This window comes from Globicephala melas, chromosome 8 (assembly GCF_963455315.2).
Source record: "Globicephala melas chromosome 8, mGloMel1.2, whole genome shotgun sequence".
Classification (NCBI taxonomy): Eukaryota; Metazoa; Chordata; class Mammalia; order Artiodactyla; family Delphinidae; genus Globicephala; species Globicephala melas.
In genome coordinates, this window is record NC_083321.1 from 51289911 (window position 1) to 51317490 (window position 27580).

The 27580-nt window shown below is 52.6% G+C and overlaps 2 protein-coding genes and 1 long non-coding RNA gene across 7 annotated transcripts in view; 1 reads left to right on the plus strand and 2 right to left on the minus strand.

Annotated features, from left to right (window-relative positions):
- LOC132597685 (uncharacterized) overlaps nucleotides 1-27580 on the plus strand; it is a 117405-nt gene that overhangs the window by 14324 nt on the left and 75501 nt on the right. Inside the window, exon 2 of the long non-coding RNA XR_011377628.1 lies at nucleotides 577-796. This is a non-coding gene — a long non-coding RNA (uncharacterized lncRNA). The remainder of the gene's footprint in view (nucleotides 1-576; nucleotides 797-27580) is intronic.
- On the minus strand, nucleotides 3026-8749 carry UCP3 (uncoupling protein 3). 4 transcript variants are annotated; one of them, XM_030836115.2, is made up of 6 exons: nucleotides 8624-8749; nucleotides 7899-8100; nucleotides 7437-7637; nucleotides 6202-6303; nucleotides 5539-5719; nucleotides 3026-3140 (listed from the first exon to the last, which is right to left on the minus strand). In XM_030836115.2, exons 1-6 carry the CDS (start codon nucleotides 8747-8749, stop codon nucleotides 3026-3028), a joined length of 927 nt encoding a protein of 308 aa, XP_030691975.2. The 4 variants fall into 4 exon arrangements, with proteins under 4 accessions (XP_030691975.2, XP_060159657.1, XP_060159659.1 ...); XM_060303674.1 differs by having other exon boundaries at nucleotides 7437-7630; nucleotides 7895-8100; XM_060303676.1 differs by lacking the exon at nucleotides 7437-7637.
- Nucleotides 17642-27580, minus strand: part of C2CD3 (C2 domain containing 3 centriole elongation regulator) — a 128428-nt gene continuing 118489 nt past the window's right edge. For both annotated transcript variants that reach the window (XM_030836095.2, XM_030836098.2), the window contains one exon: nucleotides 17642-18433. In XM_030836095.2, coding sequence (XP_030691955.1) covers nucleotides 18293-18433 — 141 coding nt within the window. In that variant the 3' untranslated portion in view covers nucleotides 17642-18292. The remainder of the gene's footprint in view (nucleotides 18434-27580) is intronic.

Sequence of the window (27580 nt, forward strand, 5' to 3'; positions counted from 1 at the left end):
CAGGGGATGCAGGTTCGATCCTTGGTTGGGGAACTAAGATCCCCCATGCCACAGGGAAACTAAGCCCACGTGCTGCAGCTAGAGAGCCCATGCACTGCAACTACCGAGCCTGTGTGCCACAACTAAAGACAAGTCCGTGCACCACAACTAGAGAGAAGATTGTGCGCTGCGACGAAATATCCAGTGTGTCACAACTAAGACTCGACCCAGCCAAAAACAAACAAACAAAACAAACCATTAGGGAGTTCGCATGTTTTGAGTACTAGCTTTCCTGAACTCCTTGCTTGGTGCCCTGCAATAAGGGCTGTACTTACCTTCACCACAACCCAGTGTCAGTAGGTCAGCTTTACTGTGTGTGGGCGAGAGGATTCAAGTTTGGTTCCATCCACCTCACTACAAATAACTCAATTTTGTTTCTTTTTATGGCTGAGTAATATTCCATTGTGTATATGTGCCACATCTTCTTTATCCATTCATCTGTCGATGGACACTTAGGTTGCTTCCATGTCCTGGCTATTGTAAATAGAGCTGCAGTGAACATTGTGGTACATGACTTTTTTTTTTTTTTTTTTACAGTACGCAGGCCTCTCACTGTTGTGGCCTCTCCCGTTGCGGAGCACAGGCTCCGGATGTGCAGGCTTAGTGGCCATGGCTCACAGGCCCAGCCGCTCCGCGGCATGTGGGATCTTCCCGGACCGGGGCACGAACCTGCGTCCCCTGCATCGGCAGGCGGACTCTCAACCACTGCGCCACCAGGGAAGCCCGGTTCGGTAACATTTTGAATGACTTGATGGAGGTAGGTGTCTGTGAGGGTGCAGTGGGGGAATGGGTATTGGCCTCAGCTGGTGATCTGACCTCAGGAGTTTGTATCCCTGGCTTCCTGGTGGCAGAAATTGGGAGGCAGGACTAGGAAGGGAATGCCTGTGGCTTGGAGGAAGCTCTTAGTTCTTAGAATCACAGAACTTTAGTCTTAGGTCATTTGGTTCAACCTCTGCCTTTAAGAAATGGGGAAAGAGATCTAGTATTTTGCCCAGAAAAACCTCAGAAGACCTCCCACCAATCTTGTTTTCCCTCTCCCAAAAGCCTGAAGTTGGAGGTCACTAGGCTTCTGATCTCAATCAAAATATCTCTCAGAAGCATTCATCCCCTCTCTTTCAGCAGCAGCATCTAAATAGTGTGCTCTGGATAGATGATGGGTTAATATTGCTACATAGAAACTCATGGAAGGCATAGTCCTTGGCCTCTAGGAACTTACAAATCAAGACCAAGTGTTTAAAAATGATTTGCACATGCTGTCAAGTCAAAAGAAAGAGAAAGTTTTAAATATAGCTTTTATTTGAAAGCTGAACCAGACATTAAATCAAAATAATTTTTATTCTTTTGCTTTTGCTTGGACTTTCCACTTCGTATATGTAGATGCTCAAAAATTATGACTTAGATTTAGGAAAGTGCTGATTTCGGAAAGTGGATGTTCGTTTTTCCCCAGGGTGCAGAGGAGTCAGAGTAGGGAAGGAAGGATGACATCACTGAACACCTCCTGCAAAGTGAGGATTGTCATTCCCACTTCTCTGTAGGACTCTGAGGTGCAAGAATTCCCCATGGTTAGGTTGCTAATAGTTGTGTGTGTGTGTATGTGTGTGTGTCTGTGGTTTGAACCCAGTTCTGTCATCAGAGCCACACAGGCTGCTAAGAAGCAGAAAGTCTGGCATTCTGGGTCCCAATTATCAATGTGAAATATGGCCAGTTAAGTTCAGAAGGAGGTTATCTGGTTCAAGCCTGCCTTTTACATATGGAGGTGCCGAACCCCTAAACGACAGAGCAGCCAGCCTGCAGAAGGGCAGAAGGCAGTGTATGTGTGTGGGCCAGGTGTGGCCCAGCGCTGACACACAGGAAGCCTGAAGCGAGAAAGGGTGATTCCATCCAAGAAAGAGAAGGCAGAAAAGTGGCTATTCTCATTCCCACACTCAAGGTGTGAATTCCTTTATTGAGTCATAGTAATTTTCCAAAAATTCTGATTCCTGGTACTTTAGGCTCTCAGCTCAGTATTTATCTCTTTGTCCCCAAACTCCACACCCTTCAAGGTGCCTCACAGTCCAGCACGGAGTGGGGGGCTCCCACAGCTGCACATCATTCTTTGTCACCCCTGGCCCCCAAACCCCTGGTTCCTTTGGTCTCACCTCTAGACAACTGTGTCTTTCAAAAACTTCTTCCCTGGCACTTCCTCACTGACCTACAAAATCTTTCCCAAGTCATGGTCCTTCTATTTACATTTGTACAGAGCTTTTGCTTTTATAATGTGCTTTCTTGCCCACCTTCTCACTTGATCCTCATAAACACCCCAAGTGAGGTAGGAAGAAAGGGATTATTACTCCCATTTTACAGGAAAGAGACTGAGGCTGCCCTCTTGATTCTCCAGTGTCATCAGCAAACATTTATGGGTCTAAGCCTCACACTGGCTCAGCAGTGCTCCTTTGACACAGGTTCTAGGTTTTCTTTTCTTCTCACGTTTCCTGGAATCCCAGCGGGTTTTACACAGCAGGCACGCTACAAATATAGCTGATGATGCATGGCTAACCGAAGGCTGCAGTCAAAAGCTTTGTGTTGCTTTGGCGGTGCCCCTGTAGACTCCTTAGCTGATTTCCAAGTGAATCGCGTGCCACTCCTGTCCCTTTCCTGTTTATAATTCATCGTCTAATCAGATTTTTCAGGGGACGTAAGTTTGCAAACTTCCGTTTTATCCAAGTGGATGTTTTGTTTTTCCTTGCCTAAATGTTAGGCATCCAACCTGATGGGTTTCACAAATTAATGTAATTTATTTTCCATGTTGTCAGTGCAAAACAAAGGTGTTCTTAAGACAAAGCACTGAAGACCACAGTCCTTCCTCCTCTTCTGTTTCTTGAGTCAGCAGCAAGTAAACAGTTCTGTAAACATGTGTGGGTCTACGTCCTTGTGTGTGTGGACCCGCTGCTTTATTCCATCCTTAACTGGTTTTGTCCGAGTTAAGTACCAAGTGGCCTTGTCTTAGTCAAAATGGAGATTCCCGTAGCACCTGGACTTTCATCAAGGCCCGTTTCAGTTGCTCGTAGGTGACGAACATCACCACATTCCAGGCTCCCAAACGCAAAAATGAGGGTGTAAATCTGATGAGAGAAACAATCACATGGTCAGGTGGGTGGACTGGAGTCCCACATGGATCTATGCGCTCTCCCCACTCGGTGCTGGTGCCAAAGGACTAGCCTTCTGTTAGGCACGAGCATTTTCTGAGATTGTTCAGTCATTTTCTTCTCTACTGAAGGAATTTAGGCAGAAGCTGGAGTTGGGAAAGGAAAGAAAACTAACATTTTGAGCCATGTTACTGTGTCAGGCAGTTAACTCTCACAGTTCTATCAGGTACCTATGATTGTTGCCAGTTCTTTCTCTTCAGAAACCGAGGTTAAGTAGCTCAGTTAAAACCACCTGACTCCATTCTGCTGCTGGGTACTTCTGGGCTCATTTACAACCTGAGTGGCCACCCCTGCGGAGACCTCGGCCTCCAGCTGGAGGGGCAAAAACAACGTGACACCAAATTTAGCTGCTCTCCGGAAAGCCTGCCTGTCCTGCGGTAGGTAGCGCGGCTGGGCGAGAGCCCCCCTCGGCTGTGCTTCGCAGACTCAGGGAGCGGCCGGCCCCTGCCTCTTCTTCAGCCTCTCTCTCCGCTAATCCCCTCCTGGTCCTCTCAGCTCCTGCCAGACGCTTCCTCCCACACCTTTGCCCACGTTGCTCCTTCTGCTTGGAATATCTCCTTCTCTCCTTGCCGGGCTGTTCGCTCTTGGCTCCGTGGGACTCAGCTTGGGCACCAGAACCTCCCCCCAAGGCCTCTCCTGAACCCTCAGCCTGGGCCCCTCACAGGGCGTACAGCACGGGGACAACGAATGTGAACTCTGGCATTAGACTTGGATTCACATCCTAGCTTGACCAGCTTCTTGAACTTAATCTTTCTCAGCCTCAGCTTACTTATCTGTAACATGAGGACAGCAACACCTACCGCACGGAGCTGTCGAGAGGATTAAATGAGTTAAGGTACAGCGCATAGCACAGGGCCCAGCACCCGCAAGATCCTCAGTGAATGTTTGCCAAGTGAAAGTACAAACCGAGACAAGTGGCTACAGCTGAAGAGTGAAATGATGGCGGCACTTACAGGAAAAGAACTGTCAGCTGGAACTCAGTTTTGTGACGTCATCCCAGGGTCGAGAACATGGTTGCTTGTTGGGCCCAATCTAACGCTGGACGCCAGAAAACTATCCTCAGTGGTGGAGGTAAGAGGGCCAAGCAAAGAGCTTAGCGTGGGATGGACGATGTGGGTGGTATCTGACGGTCAGTGTTTGAGCCGTGGCTCTGCCATTCAGACTTTGTGAGCTGGGACAAGTTCCATGACCTTCCTGAGCCTCGGTCTCTTCCCCAGTAAATGTGGAGAACACGGCCCAGTTCAGGGGGGTGAGATAGTATTTGTGAAGTGCTTAGCAAAAGGCCTCATACTTAGGGACTTAGCAGTCACGACGATTGTTAATGACTACACGATAGAGTGCTGCCTTGGTGCTGGGGACTCTGGGATATGGAAGATGTATACGGTTGACCCTTGAACAACACAGGTTTGAACCGTGAGGGTCCACTTATACACAGATCTTTTTGCAATATTAAATACTACAGTACTGTATGATCTGCGGTTGGTTGGATCCGTGGTTGGTTGAATCTGTGGATGTGGAACCAGGGATATGGAGGAACCTCATGTATGGAGGGCCGACTATAAATTGTCCACGTATTTTCAACTGCATGGGGTCCATGCCCCTAACCCTCGCATTGTTCAAGGGTCAACTGTATAAGCCACAGTCCTTGGCTGCAAGGAGCCTGCACTCTAGCATGGGGGATAATTTAAACTTACAAATACTATAATATTGATACAAAGTAGGAAGTGGTAGATCCCATAAAAGTGGTGTGGAGGAAGTATCACTGAAGTTCACAGAGGGGGAAAGTTTACACCTGAGAGTGTTAGGGAGGAGGTGGCATTTGAACTAGTCTTGAAGGACAGCTAAGATGTAGAGCATGTGGATGGCGCAGGAAAGGCATTCCACGCCGAGGGAACAGTAAATGCCAAGGCAGAGAAGCAAGAAAACATGAAGCACATTGGGCACTAGGGCTGCCGACTGTGGTGGTCCACAGTGATGGCGGTGGGTCCGAGAAAAGTCTCAGGATTACCAACCACCTTTCCCTCCTCCTCCCCTGCCCAGGACGTTTGGGGATAGCACTTTGACCTATGCCTAGAAACCTTTTTCTCAGATAAGCCTCCCTGACTCTCCAAATCAGACCTGGTCCACTCTTTCTAAAAATCATTTCCGTAGGTCTTTATACTTGTCCTTTGTGGCATTTACACCTGTGCTGTTCACCAGTGTGTTTCCAGGTGGACCCATGGTAGACACAATCCACATGGCGGGAAGGAAGGGAGCTGGGGAGGGAGGCCTGCTTCTCTAGGAGGGAGTACTGGCAGCAGGAGGGGAGGCTCACCCCTTATAGAAGGCTGTGGGGCCCTCCTGGGTCACCATCTTCAGCATACAGTCGAAGGGGCTGCGGTACTGGCCTGGGGGTGAGTTCATATATCGGGTCTTCACCACGTCCACTGGGGAGGCCACCACTGTGGCACAGAAGCCAGCTCCAAAGGCAGAGACGAAGTGGCAGGGGAAGTCGTCTGTCGCAGGTTAGGGAAGAGCAAATGTTGGGCTGTGAGATGAGGCGTGCCCTTGCTTTCTGTTTCATATGTGTCCACTGTTTGTCCCTCATGAAACTGTGAACTCCCTGAGTGTAAGGATAGTGTTTTCCAAATCTCTCACAGTGCCCAGGGCGGAGCTCTTGGTAAGGACTTGTAAAACAGAACTGGGCTGTCCCAGGGTTGGAAGGTAATCCAGTCCAACCACCTAGTTGGAGGAAACTGTAGTCAGAGAAGGTGACCCTTGCTTAAAGGTGCACGGGGAGAGGTGGCACGGGGCTGGAAGCCAGGTCTCGGGCCTCCTGTCCGGGGTTCTTTCCTACTCATCATAGTGATGTGCTGGGCACTGCGCCTCCCTCTACTCCTTCTAAAGCCCAGTTGCCTGTGGGTGGTGCCCACTCTCTGGCGTCCCGGGTTCCCTCTCTGCTATGGGAGGGCCGTCTGCCTGGAGCCCAGGGCCTCACCGGTGAGCAGGTGGTAGTTTAGCAGCTTCTCCTTGATGATGTCGTAGGTCACCATCTCAGCACAGTTGATGATGGCATTCCTCGTGATGTTGGGCAGAGTTCCTGTCAGGGAGGGGGTGGGGCTGATGAGTGGGGTAGAGGAGAAGTGGAACCCCTGGCTGCAAGGCCACAGGCCCCAGTGGGGGGGACATGGTGCCCCATTCCAGGGGTCTCAGAGGAGCCCACCTCAGGTGGGCAGATTCCATACTTTCCTTTCTGATGTTTAAAAACTCTCAGGTTATCCATGTCCATCTTAGAGACAAAAAACAGAGAGGCCCTCTTGTATTTGGGCCACAGTTCAGAGGATAATCTGCAATATCTATCAGAATTAAGATATGCCTCCCTGAGACCTGGCTAGAGGCAGAAAAGGAAGCCTTTCTTTGGAAGAGGGAGGCTAGGCTCTTGGAACAGTGACAGGATGTAGCCCTGGCAGGGCCCTTGGAGAGCGTCAAGACCCCCCCTCCGCCCCGGTTTCACAGATGAGGGCTGGGCTCCAGGAAGGCACACAGCAAGTGAGGCTGTGACCCAGGTGTCCTGCCTTTAACCTTCACTGGGTCACTGTCCTCTGCAAGATTCACGTGAGCCCCAGCCACATGTGGGAGAGACAACAGCATTTGTCAAGGTGGCCACCACTCAGACACGTAGGGAACCCTAAAGCCTTGTTCCCAAGGAAGCCCCCTCCTCATGGCTGCTTCCCCCAGTGGCCTCTGTTTCTTCTCCATGCCCTGCAGTCATCCTCGTCGGCCTTTGCTGGGGAGGCCCTTCCCTCACTCTCTGCTGAGCCGGCTCAGCCTTTGAGGCCTAGATTGTGCGTCACCTCCCCCCGCCCTAACCCCCAGCCCGCATGGCCTCTCCTGCCTCCGGCCCTGCCCCTGCGCGTGAACCCAGCACATCCTGCCCTGTGGAATAGCTGCTCCTTGACATGTCCCCTCTCCTCTGTGTGACTGTGAGAGCCACGAGGATGTCTTCTATTCATTTCTCTCTCCCTTACAGTCCTGCACGTGGTGAAGAGTTGGCAAACTGAACTGAATTTGGGGCAGGGTGGCGGGTCAGCTGGGATGTTGCAATGGTTGGGATGTCCCTTTAGAGTCGCTGAAATACACGTGCTGGGCTCCCCCCTTGCCCAGTTCCCTGCTCCAGCCCTAGGGTAGGGAAATCACTGCCCAAGACCCCCTGAACCTGGAGTCCAGACCTACCTTTCCACAGGCCCCGAACCCCTTCCTCCCTGGCGATGGTCCTGTAGGCATCCATTGTCCCGCTGTACTTCCTATTGCTCCCGGGCCCAGTGTGCACGCTGGCCTGAAATCGGATCTTCACCACATCTGTGGGCTGGGCACAGGTCACTGCCATGGCCCCGGTGGTGCAGCCCGCCAAAATCCGGGTAGTGATGCTGCAGTCTGGAGAGGAGGAGAGTGAGTGGGCCAGTGTTCCGCCACCCAGCACCTCTCTGGGCCTGATGCTGATCTCTGGGGGCTTCCCCTGCTCGATGCCTTCCTCTCTTGGGCCAAGGCTCCAGAGCCTCCTTAACGGAGGCTCAGAGTCTTCTCATGAGCATGTTACCAAGTTCTCACGCCCCAGCTCTGCCTCTGAGTCTGCACTGCCCTGGTCTTCTGACCCACAGCCTAGATTCTGCTTCCGCCCACCCCCTCAGCACTCACGGTCCGATCCCTTGGGGGTGTAGAACTGCTTGACGGAGTCATAGAGGCCGATGCGGACGGAGGCGAAGCTCATCTGGCGTTGCAGGCCGGCGACCAGCCCTTTGTAGGGGCTGCGGGGGCCCTCGGTGCGCACCATGGTCAGGATGGTGCCCAGCACCCCGCGGTACTGCGCGCTCCGGGCCGCCTGGTTTTCCCCCTGGATCTGAGGGACACCCCGCAGCGGTGTGAGGGGCTGGGTGGGGGGTGGATGGGGCTGTGTGCAGGGGGGCCTGCTTGGGGCTGGACCTTGGAAAAGCATGATCACAGCATCACATCCCGGTAAAAATGACAGTTTTGTGTAGCAGTTTCCAGCCCACAGACTGTTGTACACAGTGTGGTGTTGGATCCTCAGGGAGAACAGCGTGGATTGTTTTTCTTGGTACAGATTGTCAGTGGCTTGCCCAAGCTCACTCAGTAATTCCTTACTTCTACTTCTCACTTTTTGGCTTACAAAGTAGGGCAAGGCCATGAAGGGCCCTGGCATGTCCTGCCAAGGAATTAAGATCTTTTGGTCTTGGGTGATGGTGATGGGGAGGTGGCGAGGCAGGGTTGTGGGCAGTGGGGTGAGTGGCCTGCTCAGGGTCCGCTGTGAGGAAAAGCGAGCGGGCAGACACTGCAGGTGCCCTGGTGGAGAACTCAGCCCCTCCACTGATGGGAGTAATGACCCTCAGCCAAAGGGCGCCTACCTGCAGGCGGACCTTTGCCGTGTCCAGTGGAAAGGTGAGGAGGTCAGCAAAGCAGGCCGCTGTGCCCGCCCCCAGGAACTTCACAGCCGTTGTGGGAGGCACCTCTGAAGGCTTCAGTCCAACCATGGTCCCAGGGGCTCTGCCCGGTCCCTCCAGGGCCCAGCGGAGGTCCAAGGAGAGAGGCTGCTGCACAGCCCTGGGCTTCAGTGCATGGAGGAGGCTGCAGGAGACAGGCCAGAGGAGGGGATAGAACCCATGCCCTCTGGGTCCATCCCCAGGCCCCCCTCAGCATCAGGAGGGTGTTTATAAGGGAAAAGCCTGTGCATGGCTGTGCTTAGCTGTGTGGATTTGACTTATAAGAACAGGTCACTTTCCTCCCTTATGTCTTGCCATCTTCACCCTGACCCCTCTCCCCTCCCGGTTGGAGGTGGGTCTCCACTGTATAAAGGCTCAGGCAGGGACAGGCAACCCCCCAACCCCGTTCTCCTTCCCCAGCCTCAGGCTGCTTCCTGCGAAAGGCCTGCTCCCTGAGGTGTATGGAGAGAGAGGCTGCCAAGTCTCATGGCTTTAGGCCCTGCCGTCCCAAATCAACAAAATAAATGTGCCTCATGGCTCAGTTAAACTGCTAGCCATCTTGGATGAGGGGTTGTAGTTGTTGTTTCCTCCAAGCCTGCCTGAATGTACTCTTCTTTACTTAAAACAAACACAGTCCTTCTCAGCCTGTGATTGCTTCTCTGTCACCAAAGATATTTAGCCTGTGACTAGAGATGTTTCCTCCCAACACTGTAGGACTCCCGGGCTGGTGTTCTGCTGTGGAGGGATGGGGGTGGGGGGGTGGTGACTGACCCTGGGCCCCTCTGCTGCTCGGCCTCCCCAGGGCTCTGAGGGGGACTGTGCCCCCTCCCTGCCCCCAGGGGTGCACTTGTGCCTGCACCCATCTTACTGCTGGTGGACCAGGGGCATGTGTACATGAGGGTCCTGGTTTAGCCTTGGTTACCTTGGGAAGCGGGTACAGGCCTTTGGTGCTGATGCCATCTCTTGGCAGTTCATGCCCACGGGCACCCCAACTCACACACTCGGCGCCCCCCAGTGTGCTGGGATCCTGGACCCTTCAGCATTGTCACCCCTGGAGCCAGGGCCAGTCCCATAGAGTTAGCTGTTAAGTGGGCTGACTGTGTGCCCCCTTCTCTATGGTAATAGAAGAACTCTGGTCCTGTGGTGAGGAAACCTGAGTTCCTGCCCTGTCTTCATGGCTTACTAATGGGTGAGGGACATTAGATACATTATTTAACCTCTCTTGGGTAAATGGGAATGATATATTACCTATTCACCAGTGGTGAAATGGATTCCAAAAGATAGGGGTGACCACTTGAGGCTTCTTTCAGGACTGTGGTCTACAACTCTGGTTCTCCCTGTCCTGTCTCTTCAACCCACATGGCTCCCTGGACTCTTATGCTTGCTGTCGCCTTTCCCTAGAAAAGTCTGTTCTTAAGAAGGAGCTGATGTTTCTAATTCATGCTAAGGTGTAAGTGACTATCTTAATGATCAGCTATTTCTTGAACACTATGGCAGGTACTAGGGGAGGAAAGATATGGAATGAATCATGTTTGGCCCTTGCCCCCAAGGAGCTTACATTCAGGAACACAGATAGGTGTAGAATTATCCAAAGGGAATGAAGGAGGTGAGATGGAGGATGGGTTGAGATGGGAGTTCACCAGCCACTGGATCCCAGTCTGGAAGCCTGGGTCATAGTGTGGAGGGACAACTTTTGAATCCTGCCCCGGGGAAGGTGGTGCTTTTATTTTGATCTCTCCCGGCATGAAGTTGCACTTAACATTTTACTTTTATTTTTAAAACTTTAAAAATTGAGATATAGCTTACATATAAGGATTGTATGCATTTTGAAGTTATGGAGTCATAAAGGGAATTGTGCACCGATTCTGGAATGTTAGGCCTGGACAGCAAATGCAGGAGGAGATTTTCTGGATGGGGACCTAACCTAGTGTCCAAGCATAATTCAGATCATGTCACTCCCCTGCTTTAAAGCTCTCCAACCGCCCCCGCCCCGCCTAGTTATTCAGAACAAAGTCCAAAGTCCTTGTCGTGGCCTATGGACCTCCCTAAGACCCAGCTCATGCTAAGTTCTGTGCTTGGCGCTCCAGGAAATCTGGAGATGAGTAAAAACAGTCTGTGTGACCTGCCTATGGGGAACTCTCAAGGAGTCTTGTGGGGGCATTAGACACACCCACACGTAACTGCAGTGCAAGATGGGCTGGATCAATGTTGGAAGGAAGGAACCATCAAGAAGGGACCCCAAGGAGGGAGAAACCCTCTCTCTTGTTTGTGAGGTAGAATTAGGACAGTTTCATGGTGGGGGATGGGGGGAGGGCCTTGAAAGGTGGGCAAAATTTCAGCAGCTGGAGAAGTGGGGGGGGGTTCCAGGTGCAGGGAAGGGCGTGCGCTTGTGTGAGAGTCCAGGGCACCGCTTAGGGTAGGAGGAGGGAATGGCTATGGGGCGTGAGGCTCTTGCGGTGGAGCTTTACACACGATTTCACTGAATTCTCACAACTTTCCTGAGAGGTAGGCTCCCCCTTCCTCTCCCTGCGTTTGAGCGAATGGAGGCTCAGAGATGTTGGCTTGCTCAGTGTTACCAGCCACCAGTGTCAGAGCCCACTAGGCTTGAAACAGCTCTGGAAAGAGGGCAGGACAGCATTTAAATCCATTTTACAGGTGAGAAAAGAGAGGCTTAAGTTGGAAAGAGACTTCCTCAAATTCAGAGCTCCAACCAGGTTCTTGTGGTGGCAATAAGGCCCCCTTCACCGTTCACTCAGGGGCCCCAGTGGATGTGGTAGTGTGGATATCCACTATCTTGCTTTTTTGTTGAGGGCATTCAAAGCCCTTTAAATTGCATGCAAAACCCCTCTCTGGGGAATTAAGTGCTAAGCACATAGAACAAGAGCTTGGCGAGGAGGGCTGGGTGGGTGGGCATCGGTGTCCAGTTTGGCAGAGGAAGAAAATGTGCCCCGAGAGGCTGAGACCAGCGCACGGCACGCAGTCAGGCCTCAGGCTCCCCCTGCAGTGCTCCTCCCACAGCCCGTCTGCCTGCCTTTCTGTGTTGCCTCCCTGAGAAGGTCCAAGGAGGATCTGGCCCCTTGGGAGGCTGGCGTGGAGCTGAGCCTGGCTGAGGGGACAGCACTGCAGGCGTGCGGGGGGAACACTGTCCTCCTTCCCCTTCGCCCTGCAGAAGCCCAGCAGCTGCCAGGCAGGCTCAGTCCCCGGCAGGGAGGCTCTGGCTCCTCTGTCTGGGGTTGGAATGAAAGTGCCTGGTTGTGTGTGGGAATAGCTGCCAGTGCCTGCATCCTGTCAGCCTCTCTTCCCTCAAGCCCTGGCCTTTCCCCTCCTCTGACAGGAGCTGTGCTGCTGGGAACCTCGGCTTCAGGAATGTGAGGGCCCGACTCTCAGGGCAGGGAGGCCCTTGGGAGGTGTGTTCTCTAGTGTCTCTTGCTGGTTGTACAAGTGTCCCTTTTTCAAAAGCTTGGTGGCCACCCAGGCTCTAATAGAAGAATCCTGCAAGTTAGGTATTTTAATTCCACTTTCAGAGTCAGGAACTGAGGAGCAGAGGTGGGATCCCGCCCAGGGCTGTGTGACTCAGTGCATTCCCTGCCATTGGCCCCTGGCAGTGGAGTGTTTGCGATGGGCCAGGCCCTGCAGGGAGCACTTGGTGGGCTTTGCCTCATGGGCTGGGTCCGTCTCCCAGGGGCCGCCTGTATCCTCTGGCCAGAGGGGCTGAACCATCAGGCACGGCTTCCCTTCTGAACCTCCTTTGTCCTCAACTGCCTCTGTCCCACACCTTCTTTAGGATTAGCTCTGGTTTTTTTTTTTTTTTTTGGCCATGCTGCGCGCCATGCAGGATCTTAGTTGCCCAACCAGGGATCGAACCTGTGCCGCCTGCAGTGGAAGCGTGGAGTCTTAACCACTGGACTGCCAGAGAAGTCCCTAGAATTAACTCATTAACTGCAATGGTTTCCTGCCTAGATGGGGGGGGTGTCCCAAAGCAGGGACTGGGGCTACTTATCTTGGTTCTCTGTGCAGCCTGGTACAGGGACGGCCCAGGGCCAGAGGGGTCCAGGGAGGACCAGTTGACCAAGGGACCCCACTTGCTGAGGTGGGGAAATGGGCAACAAGGTCTGAGATGTCCACAGTGTTCTTTGGTGGAGGGCCTCAAATGCCACAGCTGTACTTAGCGAGAATGGGGACTGGTTGGTGTTTTCAAGGTGAGAAATGACACCATCAGACCTGTGTTTGGATCAGGCTGGTGCAGGTGTCAAGGATGGACTGGAGGCTCAGAGACAAGTGAGGCTGAAGGGATGGTGCAGCAAGAGGTGTTGGAGCCTGAACTTGGTCAAGAGCAGCGGCCAAGGGTGAAGCTGGAGCCTATTCCAGAGGCTGTCCCGAGCCCCCCACGGGAGGGTGGAGTGGACTCAGGTGCGGAGGGCTCTAGACTTTCACTGGTCAAGTGGGGGCAGGGCAGGGGGGAGGCCACAATGGTGGGCACAGGCAGGGGCCCTGAGGCCAGTGCTCCTTAACCTCCTTCCCCCTTTACTCCAGCCTCCTGAATTGGTACCCAGGGAGCCCTAGCAGCCAGCAGAACTTTCCCACTGGCAAAGGTGAAGCGTAGAGCAGACCCTCCTTCCTGTGCTCTGCTGGGGCACGTGAGGGATGGGACATTTCAGCCTGCACGCCCAGAGTCGTGGTGCCCCATTAACATCTGCCGAGTGCTTCCTGCACCAGGCACCGTGCTGAGGGCTTTACAGGCATTTATACGGCATACAAGGTAGCTGCTATGATTGTCCTCATAAACAAGGGCCCTGGGGCTTCCAGGGCTTCAGCTAATCGTAAGGCTAATGGGATGGAGCTGGAATTAGAGCCCAGGTCTGTCTAGCACCTGTTCCTGTTCCACCACCCAGAGTCTCAGACTTCAGGGAGAGCTCAGGATCCCTGAGCTGCTTGTTTACAGAGTGGATTCTTGGCCCTCAGCCCCGGAGATTCAGGTCTGAGCTGGGGTCTGGGAATCTGCATTAGAAACAAGTTCTCTGTGGTGGCTCTGAAGCAGGGATCAGAAGCCCCTTTTCTGAGATACGCTGCCTGACTCCACCCTCCTGGCAAAGCCTCTACTGCATCCCCACTGAGGAAGCTGTCTGAGCAGAGCTGGGGTGGCCCCCCTACTCAGGAGAGGGGGCCTCATGGGGAAAGGGCTTTATGCTCTGGGGGAATCCTCGGGACTCTGGGTCAGACTAAGGAGAAAGCCACCTCTTTATCTATGGGGATTTGCAAAATCACAGCAGAGGCAGCCAGCAGGTCAAGGGGGAAGTGAGTCCTGGGTGAGTGACACAGGAGCTGGGGTGGAGTCCCAGCCCCGCCATAGTGCCCTCATCAGGGCTGCCGTTCCCTCATCTTGACTCAACCTCTACCGGCTCTGTCCTGCTATGGTTAGCGACCCCTGACAGCTCCTGGCTGCTCTCCATAGGCTGCTGCGAGGGGAGAACTTGGAGGAGGAAGGTGGGGTGGAGATTGGGGTCTTACCTGTGAGTCCAGCCAAAGTGGGGGAAGCGTAGGGTCTCTTTAAGGCTCCTCAGGGCTCCATCCCAGGAGGTGGCAGCAGGGACCTGATCACGCCTCTGTCATTTGCTGTCCTGTCGTCCCTGCAGCCTCTGGCTTGGCACCTGTCTTTATACACTCTGGCTGACCTGAAACCTTATCCTGGAGAAGCTAGTTGACAGCCTGGTCACTTGACCAGAGGCGGCTGGTGAGGGGCAGGGAGGTGAGGGGGAAGCTTGGAGTTCCAGATCTGCTTCAGCTCCCTTGACTTGGGGTTCTTTAAACTAGCCCTTTCCAGCTGATTAAAGAAGTGCTTCCTCGGGTGATGAGGGTATATATGGGGTGGGGGGTTTGGACTTGTCATTTTTGAGAGTCCAAAGGTCAAGGCTTCCATGATAGTCTGGGCAGGGCTCTCCTGGGCCTCCTCTTAATAGTAACAACGATGATAACTCACTTCTTGGTGCCTACCACGTGCTAGAAACTTTACATACATTATTTCTATCTCTTCACAACACTATGAGGTAGGTACAATTAGGAGTCTAAGTTTTTTTTTTTTAAATAGCTTTATTGAGATATAATTCCCATACCATACAATTTACCTATATAACTGGTACGATTCAACGGTTTTTAGCGTATTCACAGTTATGCAACCATCAGTTTTAGAACACTTTCATTACCCTCCCCAATATCCCCGTACACATCAACAGTGTCACTTCCTTTCTCCCCTCCCCACAACCCCAGGCAATCACTAATCTACTTTGTCTCTATAGATTTGCTGATTCTGAACATTTTGTATAAATAGAACCACACAATATGTGACCTTTTGTGACTGGCCTCTGACTTAGCAGTGTTTTCCAAGTTCATCCATGTTGGAGCATGTGTCAGCACTTCACTCCTTTCTATGGCTGAGGATCCATGCATTTTAATGCTTAGGTTGCAGAGGGGAAAACAGAGTCTTAGAGAGGGACAGTGACTCGCCCAGGTGGCAATACTTGGCAGGGCCTGACTTCCAGCCTGCAAACTGTAATGTACTTTGGACCCATCTGTTCTCCATGACATGACACTTGGGGGCTTCAGCATGGACACGCCTGAGGCCAAAGGGCTCTGGGGAGGGTGTGAGGGGTGGGGCGGGAAGGGTTCCTCGCAGCAGCCGCTGAGGCCCCCTTGGTAGACACGGAGGGTAAGGGGTGGGCGAATCTGAACCTGGGATCCAGGTGACTGAGTAGAGAGGAGGGAGGGGCAGGGGGCAGGGAAGGAGAGAAGAAGAGAGGTGGGAAGGGAAGGGAGGTGACTGGGTGGGGCAGAGGAGCAGGCAGAGGCCACTGCTAGACTTGGGCGCAGAGCCATGGCCATGGTCACAAGTCCAGACACTCAAGTGCAAAGGTCCTCCTTGGAGCAGTCCCTGCCCCAGTGTCAGCAGAACAGGCAGTTGGGTTAGTCCTATGAAGGGAAGGGGCTGCTAGGGCTGCTGAGGTGGGGAGCGTTCTGGAAGTAGGTTCTTGGCTCCAGCTGAAAATGGCAGTCTGGAGGTGGTGGGTGAATTGCAGCCGGGAGGTGGGGAGGGGTAAATAGTCGGAACCCAAACAAGGGGGTGGTGGGCCCTGGAGAGACCCAGAGGGAGGGCAGCTTAGCTCATGTGGGCCTGGGAGCTCTTCGAGGGCAGGGCCAGGTCTGTCTGCTTTGGCTCCGTGTCCCCAGAATCCAGTCTGTGCTAGAAGTTCCAAAGCTGGCTGCCATGGGCTGAGATCAGCCAACCTCTGGGTGATGAGAAGCACCCATTTTCAGGGCTCTGTGGAGGGAGTGCTGAAAGGGAAGTAGGGAGACGCTGGCTAGTTCTGTTGGTGGTGGTGGAACAAACATGTACCTCATGCCCTTAGCCGGTGCTGCATGCTTGGCAGGGCGTTTCTCGTCTGAGCTGTTACTGCAAAATAGATCCAACTTCTGGGGAGAAGCCACTGGTAAATAACACACTCTGTAAGTGTAGGGGGAGGTTTTCAGACCCTCAGGGTGCCTCTGTGTTATCAGAGGCCGCCCGCAGCCTGGGTAGGAGTCATGCATGTCCTTATCCTAACTCGACCCCATCAAGTTATTTACAGGAGCTGGAGCAGGATTGGGAAGGAAAATTCTTCACCTGAGGCGTAACCCCTCAGGCCTAGGCCCCTAGCTTCTCTGTGGCCTCAAGGGAGGCGGAGACCTGGGCCTTGAAAGCTCCTGGCAGACAGGCAGCTGGTGAGCTGAGAGGGAGACACTGGGGAGGAGGTGAGCTGGCAGGCCGAAGGTTAGGGGGCCGAGACAAACAGATGAAGGGGGACATGCTGGTCTGAGTGCACTTGACCGATGAGGGGGGCACCCTGCATCACCCTGTACTCTCTGGGGCATGTCCTGCCTCACAGTTAGTGGTGAGCCTGCCTATCTACTGACTTGCTCCGGGTCAGTGGGGGAGGGGTGGGTGGGGCTGACATTTCCTATGCTTCCATTAAGTGCCAATTGCTGGCAAAGCACTTTCACAAACGTCATCTCATTTAATCTTCTCAACAACCCCGTGAAGCCGGGCTTGTTATCTTGCTTTACAGATGAGGGAACAGAGGCTCTGACAGATAGAGGCTTGCGCAGTCAAGCCGGAGGCGACCTCTCGGGAAGTGGCAGAGCCGGACCCGTCTCTGCTCTCTCCCCAGCTGGACCGTGGCCCGCATGCCCTGCTGGTTCCTCCCTGGTCTCACCCCCAGACTTAGCTCTTCAAGGAAGCCTTCTCTGACTGCTCCAGCCCACATGGTTTCCTCCATGAACTCCCCGAATTCAAAGCACTTAACTGGCTGTATCCTGGGCGCAGAAGCCTTGTGACATGTCTGGAGGTGTCTTGTGTGATCTGCTTCCTAAGTACATGAACAGAGGCAAGTCACTTAACTTCGTTGAGCTTCAGTTTAACTATAAGACGGGAATCATAAGATGTGGGTTATAGAGTTGTTCTGAGGACTGAGATGACCTATGCTTGGGGGTGGAAAGCAGGGCCCTCCAGGTAGTTCCCTCCCAGCCACTCTGCACATTTCTGTCCCCTTCTAATGCCCCCACAGGCCCTTTCTACGGTAGCTGCTCGCATGTTTGGAGTCTGACAGTCTAAGCCAGAGCTATGTACTCATCCCAGAGAGATGGGGCATTCTGAGCGGGCCTGTGCCATGAGCCCCATTACTGTGCTGATAGATCTGAGGTACCAGCAAAGGAAATACTAGGTGTCACCCTAATCTGCATCAACCTAATCTTTGGAGGAGTCAGAAGTCTTATGGTGACCCTGGACCCCCCGTTCCAGATGAGCTTCTCCAAGGGATTGTATGGTTGCAAAGCTTTCTCTCTGGCTGTCAGAGCACAAGCAAATTTCTGACACTGCAGTCCAGTGGCCAACCCGGGAAACACTTGTGCACAGAATACAAATACCAATATGATTTTATTCAAACACAGGCAGGAACAATGACCTTCAGAGCTGGGTAAAAACAATAAGTTAAAAGCATGGTTAGAGTTTCAGACAATCAGATAAAAAGTTTGAAGGAGATAATTTCCCCCTCCTCTCCTACTGATTATTTCAACACAGCATAAAAATAATTTTATCTATAAAATACCCTTATTCCCAAGCAAATGAACTGGAGGTCAGCCCCAGGATTTCCCTGGCTATGCACGAGGCACAACATCTCCACCCACCCTCCCCAACCCCTTTAAGGCAAAAGGGCCTATCATATTCAGGCAGAGGGTAGGCTCCTGTCAGCAGGAGGCTCTGGTCAAGGACACTGGGAGGAGTTTCCCAGCCGAAAGATGCCCGCTTGGGTCCCTTGGTCAAAAGACGGGTGGGCCACTTGGGCACTGGAATCCACCATTTCTAGCCTTTGCCTCACCATCCGACGAGGAAGCTGAAGTCCTGGCAGGTGGACACTGGGCTGGTCTGTGACGCTCCTCTAGTCTGGGCTGACTGGTGTCCAGGGACAAGGCTGCTGGTGGTTTCAGGGCTTTCACAGCCCTGAGGGAGGCCAGACAAGGCTGAGGGTGAGTGGGTGGGTGGTCCTTCCCTCAGTATCTTGGGCTGCATTAGTCTTTCTGGGAGTATCGGGAAGAAAATATTCGTGCAATCCTGCGAGTTTCTTCCTCAGACAGGCTGGGAGGCAGCGAGTTAGGTCTGGGACGACAAGGCCTTTGGGACAGGGCTCCCCCGGTGGTCTCGCTCTTGCCCTGGAGAAGAGGAGGTCAGCTAGGTTAGCACTGCGCACATGGCACTGCCTAGAGATGACTTTGACTCTTCTCGTCTTTTGGTCCTTTGGCTAATACTGGTATAGAGCTGACTGATTTACAAAGCACTTTACATACCTGAGTGTGTTTAACCCTCGCCTCGACCCCATAGGTTGGTACATGGTTCCCATGTCATGGATGAGGCAACTAAAGTTCAGGTGAAATAAACTCAAGGTCCCACAGCTCGGAGTAGCAGACCTAAGATGTAAACCCCTGTTCAGACTCCTTCTATGCCTCTGGAGAAGGAGGGGCAGTCTCCTCCAGGACATTCCTTCTCTTGCTGCATGTGTCTAGACAAGTCATTTGTCCTCGAAGCGTGACTGTCCCATGTGTGACCCTGCCAGCTAGAAGATGCTGGTGAAAAATACACTATCTGTGTGGCCCTGGGGAGTTCCTGGAGCTGCCAGGTGTCATGAAGCACATACCCACAGCCCTGCTACCAAACATCTCCCTGTCTTGGGCTGACTGGGTATCACGAATTTCCCCTTTACGGTGTGTGCATTTGGGTTATGACGTCATGGTCCTTGGACTCCTCTATGTCTCACCCATTTGCTCCTCTAACCCTTTTGTTTGCTTGTTTCTGTGCTTACTCTGTGCCAGGTTCCTGCCCTGAAGGAGCTCAAAGGATACAGGAAAGCCAGCCCAGGCAGGTGGCTGACAGCAAGGCCCCAGGGAAGAGGTGGAGGCCTGGTATAGGAAGAGGCAGTGCTGAAAGGACATGGGAGTTGCCCCGACAGGCAAACGTGGCTGACTCCACAGCGTGCAGCCTGTCCCCAAATACTGAAAGCACACGCACCACTCCCTATGCCCCAGGAATCAGCTTGGTGGAGACCCTAGGGATTAAGACTACTTCCCTGCCCCTTAGTAATTCTGCTAATGGGAAACTGAGGCCCATTGCTTGTGGGAGTAGAGTTGCTTGTGGGATCAGCAATATTCAGTAATTCCTTCTTTCCTTCACTTCTTTAACCTTCTTACTGCCTACTGTGAGAGGGAGAGAGAGATGAACAGTTCTCAATCTCCATAGCTCAGAGTTAAACTGGGGAGACAGAGAGAGCTATTCAAAGAATTAGAATAGTAACCGGGAAGTGATAGGGGGAATGGAAGTCAGGCAACCTTGAGGGTCCCTGCCAATCTGGAATTCTAAATGCCAAGGGAGTGCATACAACCTGACAAGCTCTCAGCGCTGACAGCCCACAGGCAGGTTCTCTTTGCTGGAGAACCAAGAGCAAAGCGGAGCTAGGGGCTGGACATGCCCAGCAGAGGTGAGTACATACAGCTCCCCCATCTTCCAGGCAGGCCTAGGCTAAAAGGGGAGAAAGGAAACCCACCCCGTCCTGGTGTTTTTGTTCTTCCTTTCAAAACATGGGAGGCACCTGCACCCCATAATGCCTCAGGCTGGGGAGGCCAGCCACCCAGCCACTGCCTGAGGCCCTCTCCCTCCAGACTGGATGCTCCTGCAGGGCATGGCCTGTCTCTGATGCTTGTGACTCCCACTGAGACAGGTCCAAGATGGGAGCTTGGTAGCTGATAGACCAGTGAATGGGTCAAGCCACGGTGACCAGAGGCTTAAATTAATTGGGGAGGAGACTGCCTCTTGCAGCAAATATCTCATTCAGTCATTCTTTCATTCATTCCAGAACCAGTGATTGCTCAAGCTAGAGGGGAGACGAATGCTGACCTACCCAGCAATCCCAAAGAGGAAGCTTAGAGCCCGGGAGCACAGAGAAAGAGCAATTCATTCAGAAAGGGCGGCTTCATGCAGAGGTGGGATCTGAGACGCGCAGGGTTTCAGCGGAGCTGTGTGTGGGGTGAGGTCACCCACTGCAGGGGCAGCATGAGCACAGGCCTGCACCTGCTAGCTGGGCTGACATCTGTGAACCAGCCACAGCCAACCTCGCAGTACCCACACCTGGGCCCAGCCACCTAGGGGGCCTTACCTGCATGGCCCAGGCCTGGGGACAGGACGGGGTTTGGCTCTGTGTACTGGGCAGGGCAGAGCTGTGGAAGGCCAGCAGCATGTGGCTTTTGTTGACTTCAAAAGGGTCTAAAAAACATCTTGACTAGTAGTAAAGTCTCTTTCTTCGTCAGGGTTGCTATCCTGAGACATACAGCCTTGGTGGGGCTGGGCAGAGGTGTAGCTGCCCACGCAGGGACACCCCTCCATGTACCCACCACTCCTCTGAAAATACTCCCATGCTCCTGCTGGAGCTCTGGGGGCACCAGCAAACTGTCACCATAGCTTATGGTTTGAGGAGCCTCAGCCTCCCTGGGGAGGCAGGAGGAGCCCACGTGGAAGCACGACCATCAGACTGAGGGGCTGCAGGGGCCTTGGAGTCTGGACAGTGGGTGTCATACGTGGGGTGAAGTCCCTGGAAGGGTACTTTCAAGAAGACGGACTTGAAACATGAAGGTGGAATCTGAACAAAGAGTATGAGAGAGGATATTCCAGGTAGAGTCTTAGATTGAGCAAAGGTGCGGAGAAGGAATTTATTTGCTGGGAAAGCCAGGGGTATGGGACTGGTTGACTGCAGGTGTGGAGAGCGGAAGACAAACCCAGCAAGGGAGGGGCTCAAGTTCCTGAATGTCTGGGGAGGAACTGACCATATTCCTCTTGGAGTTTCCAATGATCGGGGGGCGTGGGGCTGACCCCTGTCCTGGGGTGAAGGACAGAACAGGCTTTACTGTGGTCTGGGTGTTAAGCCTGGCAGTATACGAGGGGCTCTGATTGTCCCTTTAAATCCATCCAGCTCTCCTATTAACTTCTCCCACTTCCAAATATGGGGACCTGCTCTTTTCTGGGCACCTGGACACCCAGGCTTCTCGGCCTATTGTTTGAGACAGACGTCTCAAAGGAGCCTTCAATGTCAAAGGCAGAACTCCAGCAGGGAGAAAATAAAGCATCAGGGGAGGAGTAAGGAGCAGTGGTGGCAGGAAAATATAGGGCTTCCAGGGGTTCCTCACACCAAGAGGCTAACCCTGGTGGGGGAGTGGCTCTAGTCCTGGCTCTACCACTTCTTAGCCAAGTGGCTTTGGGCAAGTCACTTCCTCTCTGGGCCTTGGTTTCCTCATCTGAAAACAGATCAGGATGAGCAGGTAATACAGGAGGAGGCACCCTGTAACCCAGGGACTTACCCCGGCCCATGGCTCCCTCTTTGGCCAGCTCCCTGTGATAGCATCTTCTCCAAACACTCTCTCAGGAGGCTCCAGCCCTCTTCTTTGGCCTCGAAATGTGAGCTGATTCAAGCCACTGTGTTCTGGGTTCCCTCCATCTAGTCCCCAGATGGATATTCCTACATAGACCACATGTTTCCAGGAGGGTGGTAGGTGCAGGCACCCCCATTTACCCCTGCTTCTGGGTGTCCCTGGGACTTTCTCAGAGGGGAGGCAGTGGGGTGGAGTGGAAGGAACACTGGTCTGTGGCCCAGCCCAACTGCCCCACTTGCTTGAGGCCAAGACACTTTGTCTCTCTGGGTCTCAGTATCTTCATTACCAAGTGGAGCTGAGAACTTGTTTGCCTCTTTGCCCCAGGTCTACCGTGAAGCTGAAATACAATTCAGATGTGACCAAGGCTCTGGCCAGATACAAAAGCACAGGGGCTAAATAAGCTGGAGACACCAGCTGCGGAGAGCAAAATGAAGCCCTGCTGTTCCGAGACCTCACTTCAGCTGGAGCAGAAGTGGGGTACAGCACCCCCAGAGGGATGCCCAGGGCTAGGCCAGGACTGGCCATACTCTCTCCCTACCATTGCCCCCCACCCGTTGAGCCCCTGGGCCTGGCATCAGGTCTGAAGTTTTGTTTTCTTCCCCAGAGCAGATCCCTTACAATGACATAAACACTGCCTCAGGGGCTGGAAGCAAAACTTTCCAAAAGGCTGAAAACAGAAAGTAAACAGCCAGCTGGTTCTGGCTGGCTAGGATAGGGCTGCCAACAGATGGCTGCTTCAGAGATGAGTGAGGCTCCCTAGAGCCGCCTGCCTTGTTCAACTTTCACCTACTTGGCTGGCTGGCTGCCTTCCCCTCCCAGAGTCCTCTCCAAAGGCTGGGACCAGGACTTCCCTGTGCTAAAGAGAGTAGCAAACTCAGCAGCTGCAACTAAGAGCAGGGGGGAAGCGAGGATAAGACTCGCAGACCAGGTGCCCAGCCTTGAGAGGCCAATCCTAAATCTGACCACCTAACCCAGCTGCAGTATGGCTGGGCTCCACGCTCTGAGCTCACCCTCCATTCCTGCCTCAGAGTTCTGGTCATGTGGTTCTCACTACCTACATGCTGCCTCTGTTCCTCCCCACCCCCTGATGCCTCCCTTGCCTTCCTCCGAGAAGGCTTCCCTGACAACCGGCCTATTCCGCAGGGCCTGTGTCACCCCTCAGCCCGGGCCTCAGTCTCCCAGCCTGCTCCGTGAAGACGCCAGACTAGATCAAGACTCTTCAACCTTCTGAACCCACTCCCTGCCAGTGACAGGGAAGGGTTAAAGAGACACTCTTGGAACTCCTGGCTCCTCCCAGACTCTGGCCTCAGCGCTCAGGCAACTTGAGCCTAGCACCTGCCCAGCAGACCCGCAGGCCCTTTCCCTCGCGGTGCCGGCCAAACTGCATCTGGGCCAAGGTGGGCACCAGCCAATTCTGGCTGCTTCCCCTGACTTCTGTACACCCTTGGCCAGAGAGCTCATCTCCTCCTCAAAGCTTTGTGTGGCCTGAATCAGAAGCTCTTTGACCTTTGGGACTCCTCCTGGGTCTCTGCAGAGGGCTAGGGACTTGGTAGCTAAAAGAGGTGAGGTAACAGGTCAGGGCTTCTTGCCCCACGATGGGCAGCTCAGCCATCAGGCCTGGACCATAGGGTGAGAAGAGGACACCAGGCTCAGGAACTTCTCTTGGACTCCAACCATCTGGTCTGGTGATTTTATGGAGGACTGGGCTCCTCTACCAAGACTGTGTTTCTCTTAGATGGCTCTGGGCTTGGGGAAGGGAAACCAAGGGACAAGAATTCTTTGGGCTCCTGGGAGAAAAGAAGCAGCCTCAGGACTCAAAGGCAGGCAGGCCACGGACTTCTGAGGCTAGGGCTCTACCACCCTTAGGTGGGGGCAGTGGGTCATCCTGGGTCTCTAACTCAGGGTCTGAACTGAGCACACAATCAACTGCTAGGGCCCTGAGCAATGCTCTCCATCCTTCTGGGGCTGCCCTGTGGGGTCTAACTTCCCAGGTCCCTGCGGCTCCCTGCGCCTGGTGCTAAGCTTTTGATGATGTCCCTATCCCTTAGCATTTTTTTCCTACTAGTCCCCCCAGAATGTAACAGCACAAGAGGGGAAGTTGTCTCAATAATAATGATGATAAAAATAACAATAGTTAACATTCATATAGTTCCTACTATGTCATGTGCTAAAAACTGCTCTAAGTACTTAACATCTTACTCGGTTAACCCTACACAAGGTCTAGTAGGCAGGTACCGTTTCACCCATTTTTCAGATAAAGGAACTGAAGCACAGAAAAGGTAGGTAACTTGCACAAGGTTACACAGCTAGAAAGTGGCAAAACTGAGCTCTGAACTTAGGCTGTCTGGATTCAGAGGCCATGTGCCTAACCGCTATACAAAACTGCCTGGTAGGAGAGAAGAGGGACGTATAGCCACAAATTACGTCCGTGTTGCCTCCTCAGACCTTGTTCAGCACCTCAGAAGGCCAGAAGCAGAGCCAGGGCAAGAAACCAGGTTTGGGCTTCCCTGGTGGCACAGTGGTTAAGAATCCGCCTGCCAATGCAGGGGACACAGGTTCGAGCCCTGGTCCGGGAAGATCCCACATGCCACGGAGCAACTAAGCCTGTGCGCCACTACTACTGAAGCCCGTGCGCCTAGAGCCCGTGCTCTGCAATGAGAGACGCCACTGCAATGAGAAGCCCGCACACTGCAATGAGAAGGGCCCCCACTCACCGCAACTAGAGAAAGCCCGCGCGCTGCAATGAAGACCGAACGCAGCCATAAAAAAAAAAAGAAAAAAAAGAAACCAGGTTTGCTGACTCAGCTCCCCAGCTGCCTGGAGCACCTCGATCCCGATGATGTCTGAAACACTGTGGTCTGGCCAAGTGGAGGTGAGAACTCTAAGGTGGGGTGGGAGTTGGACAACTCAAGGCTTTCAAGGGGACACTTGTGCCTGGCCTTGTTGCCGACCTCCTGCCTCCTACACACACTCCTCATGAACAGTAGCATCTGGCTCCAGGCCTGTGGTTAGTCCAGGAGCTCAGATGACAGGTTGATTCTTGCTCTTTACTTCTGATTCCTATCCTGACTGCTTTGGTCCAGGCTGATCTCTCCCCAGCTCTGACCTCCTCTCTAGCACATCCTGTTTGTACTTCCCAGTTACCACATTCTGTTGATTCTCTGAAAGGTTTCTTTTCTCCAAATCCACAGCCTTCAAAGCCTTTCCTTCATCTTTGCTGAATTCTACTCATGCCACCGTACATGGCTCTGTCTTCCTTTCCCTGTACGCATTCTCTTTGTTTTGTTTTACTTAAGTGCTAATATAGGCTAATGTCATTTGAGAAAGTTAGTGAGTGGTTTGGTGGCCAGTGCCTCTCAAGGAACTGTGACCTCCCTGAAGAGGGTCCATGGCACCACGTCTAGCACTTTAAGCACGACGGGCGCTTGGTGGAGTTGGTGGAACTTACATATAAAGCTTAGTCCCCTGGGGAACTGTAAGCTTTGGCGGGGGAGGGGACCACAGCTCCTTCTCTGTCTACTTCTGCACCTAGCTCAGGACTATTGGCTTTGTAATTTGCTGAAAGATGTACATTTCAAGTTAGAGGCCCAAACTACTTTCCTACTCTCTGGCCTGCCTGTCCTCAGACCCACCTCGGGCTCTCCTAGTCATCGATGGTAAGTTACTGGAGGGTTCTGAGTGGAGAAGTCACATGATTTATTGATGATTTACTTAACGTCTTAAAAACTTAACAGGATACTATATGGGGAATGGGGGCAAGGGTAGAAGCAGAAAGGCAAGTTTGGAGGCTCCTGCAACAATCTAGGCGAGAGATGATGACAGTTTAGACCAGGTAGTGGTGGGAGTGGTGAGCAGTGGATGGATCTGAATTTAGAGGTAGAGCTGCCAGAATTTCCTGGTGGATTGGCAATCAAGGCATCAGAGAGGATTCCAAGGGTTTTGGCAGGAACAACTAAACTAGAAGGATAGAATATCTATTAACTGAGATGGGGAAGACCAAGGAACAGAGCTGAGGAATGAAATCTGGAGTTGAGTTTGGATATATTGAGTAGGCAGCTGGACATACGAGCCTAGAGTTAGAGGAGAGGTCTGGGCTAAGATAATCATTATGAGTCTTCGGCATATAGAGGGGATTTAAAGCCTTGAGATCAGACAGGATCATCTAGAAAGTAAGTGTAAATAGAGAAGTCTAAAGACCACACCCTGGTCACCCCTATTAACAAGTAGGGGAAATGAAGGAGAACCAGCAAAGGCGGCTGAGCAGGAGCTGCCACCAAGGGAAGAAGAGAACCAAGAAGCACTGATGCCTTAGAAACAAGTGAAGAAAATGTTTACAGGAGAGAGATCAACTGTGTCACATGCCGCTGAGAGATCAAAGAAACTGGGCACTCAGATTTAATAACTGGTTTAGGAATATGGAGGGTTTTTTTTTGGATTTTGACAACCTTGAAGAGTCCCTCCCTCCTCCGGTGGTAGAGTGGGGTAAGAGTCAGATTACAGTGGCCAATCACACTGGCTTCAGTATGGAGACACATGGTGGTGGGAAAGTGTGGCTGTGAGTAAGAGTAGTTAGAAACAGCTATGGGGGAAACAACTGGGGCTAGATAATGAAATGGTGAGAAGTGAGTGGATTCAAAGATATTTAGGGGACAGAATTCACAGGCCTTGGTGATGGTGGGTTGTGGGGGATAAAGGTGTAGGAGGAGGGGAAGACGACACACATGCTCTGGCAGGGGTAACTACACGACCGTGGTCGTGTTTACTGAGATAAGGAACGCTGGTGGTAGAGAGGGTGTGCAAAGGAAGATGACAAGCTCAAGGTCTGGATGTGCTGAATTGTTTGTAACATCAAGTAAAGGCTTCTAGGATGTAGGTGGATCCATGTGTGTCTGCAGCATGGCAGAGAAGTCTGGACTGAAGATAAGGATTTGAGAGTCATCAAACTGTAATAATAACTGAAATAACTGAAGTGGTTGAAATTTCCCCAAAGAAACATCTACAAGAGCAGAAGACGTAAGTCTGGGGAAAACAACATGTACATTAGTGCTATCTCATCCTCGACCTCCCCTTTTAGAGAAGTTGATAAAACTAGTTTGCCCCTGGCAGCTAAGCAAACAGAATCAGAAGTAACTATACATAAAACTAGGGAGCTGTCCCACTGAAGAGTTACTTTATCACAAAGAGGAAAGAGAAAGCAGAGGCAACAGAACCTGACTGATTCATAAGGAATTTCAAAGGTGCCACTGGATGGCTGTTCAATGGTCCTGCTAGACCCGCCATCCTCCTCCCTCCTTTGCTTCTTGAAGAGGTGACAACCAGAAGATGAAACAGTCATGAGGAAGGGGGGCTGAGAGCTGGCCTCTATACCCTATCTGTGTGACACCTGGTGCTCTTCAGTGCAACCATGCTTTGAGGCCTGATCACCCCATCTGACAGATGACACAGACTCAGAAAAATCAGAAGACTTGACGAAGTTCACACAGAGAACTGTAACCACTATACTGTGGGGAAAAGGGGAAAACACCTGTTTCACAAATGCTAGAAATGGAGACTGGGAGGTTCCTGGGTTCAGGTGCATTTTTCAGTGTGGTTGAAGGATTAGGCCTTCCCTTAGATCTTGTGGTGGAGCCAGGTGAGCTAAGTATAGCTGTCCCAGGACACTGGGTGAGAAGAGTCAGCCTCTCAAAATGCTCCTCTTCAGCCTTCAGAGCCTTAGGAAGAGGCAAAATAGATGGAATCCTCAAGTTGGGGGTACAGGACAAGGCTCCTGCCCTCCCCTGCCCACCTCTCACTTTGAGCTGTTGACTGTGCCTGAAACATAACCACAAATAGAAGACAGAAGAGAAAACAGGGACTTCCCTGGCAGTCCAGTGGTTAGGACTCTGT

Excerpts from the sequence above, each read along its gene's own strand:
- UCP3 (XM_030836115.2), bottom strand. The coding sequence starts at position 8,749 with ATGGTTGGACTGAAGCCTTCAGAGGTGCCTCCCACAACGGCTGTGAAG. Across the intron at positions 8,101-8,623 it reads CGGCAAAGGTCCGCCTGCAG|ATCCAGGGGGAAAACCAGGC; the intron begins GTAGGCGCCCTT and ends GGTGTCCCTCAG. Across the intron at positions 6,304-7,436 it reads GGTTCGGGGCCTGTGGAAAG|GAACTCTGCCCAACATCACG; the intron begins GTAGGTCTGGAC and ends CCTCCCTGACAG.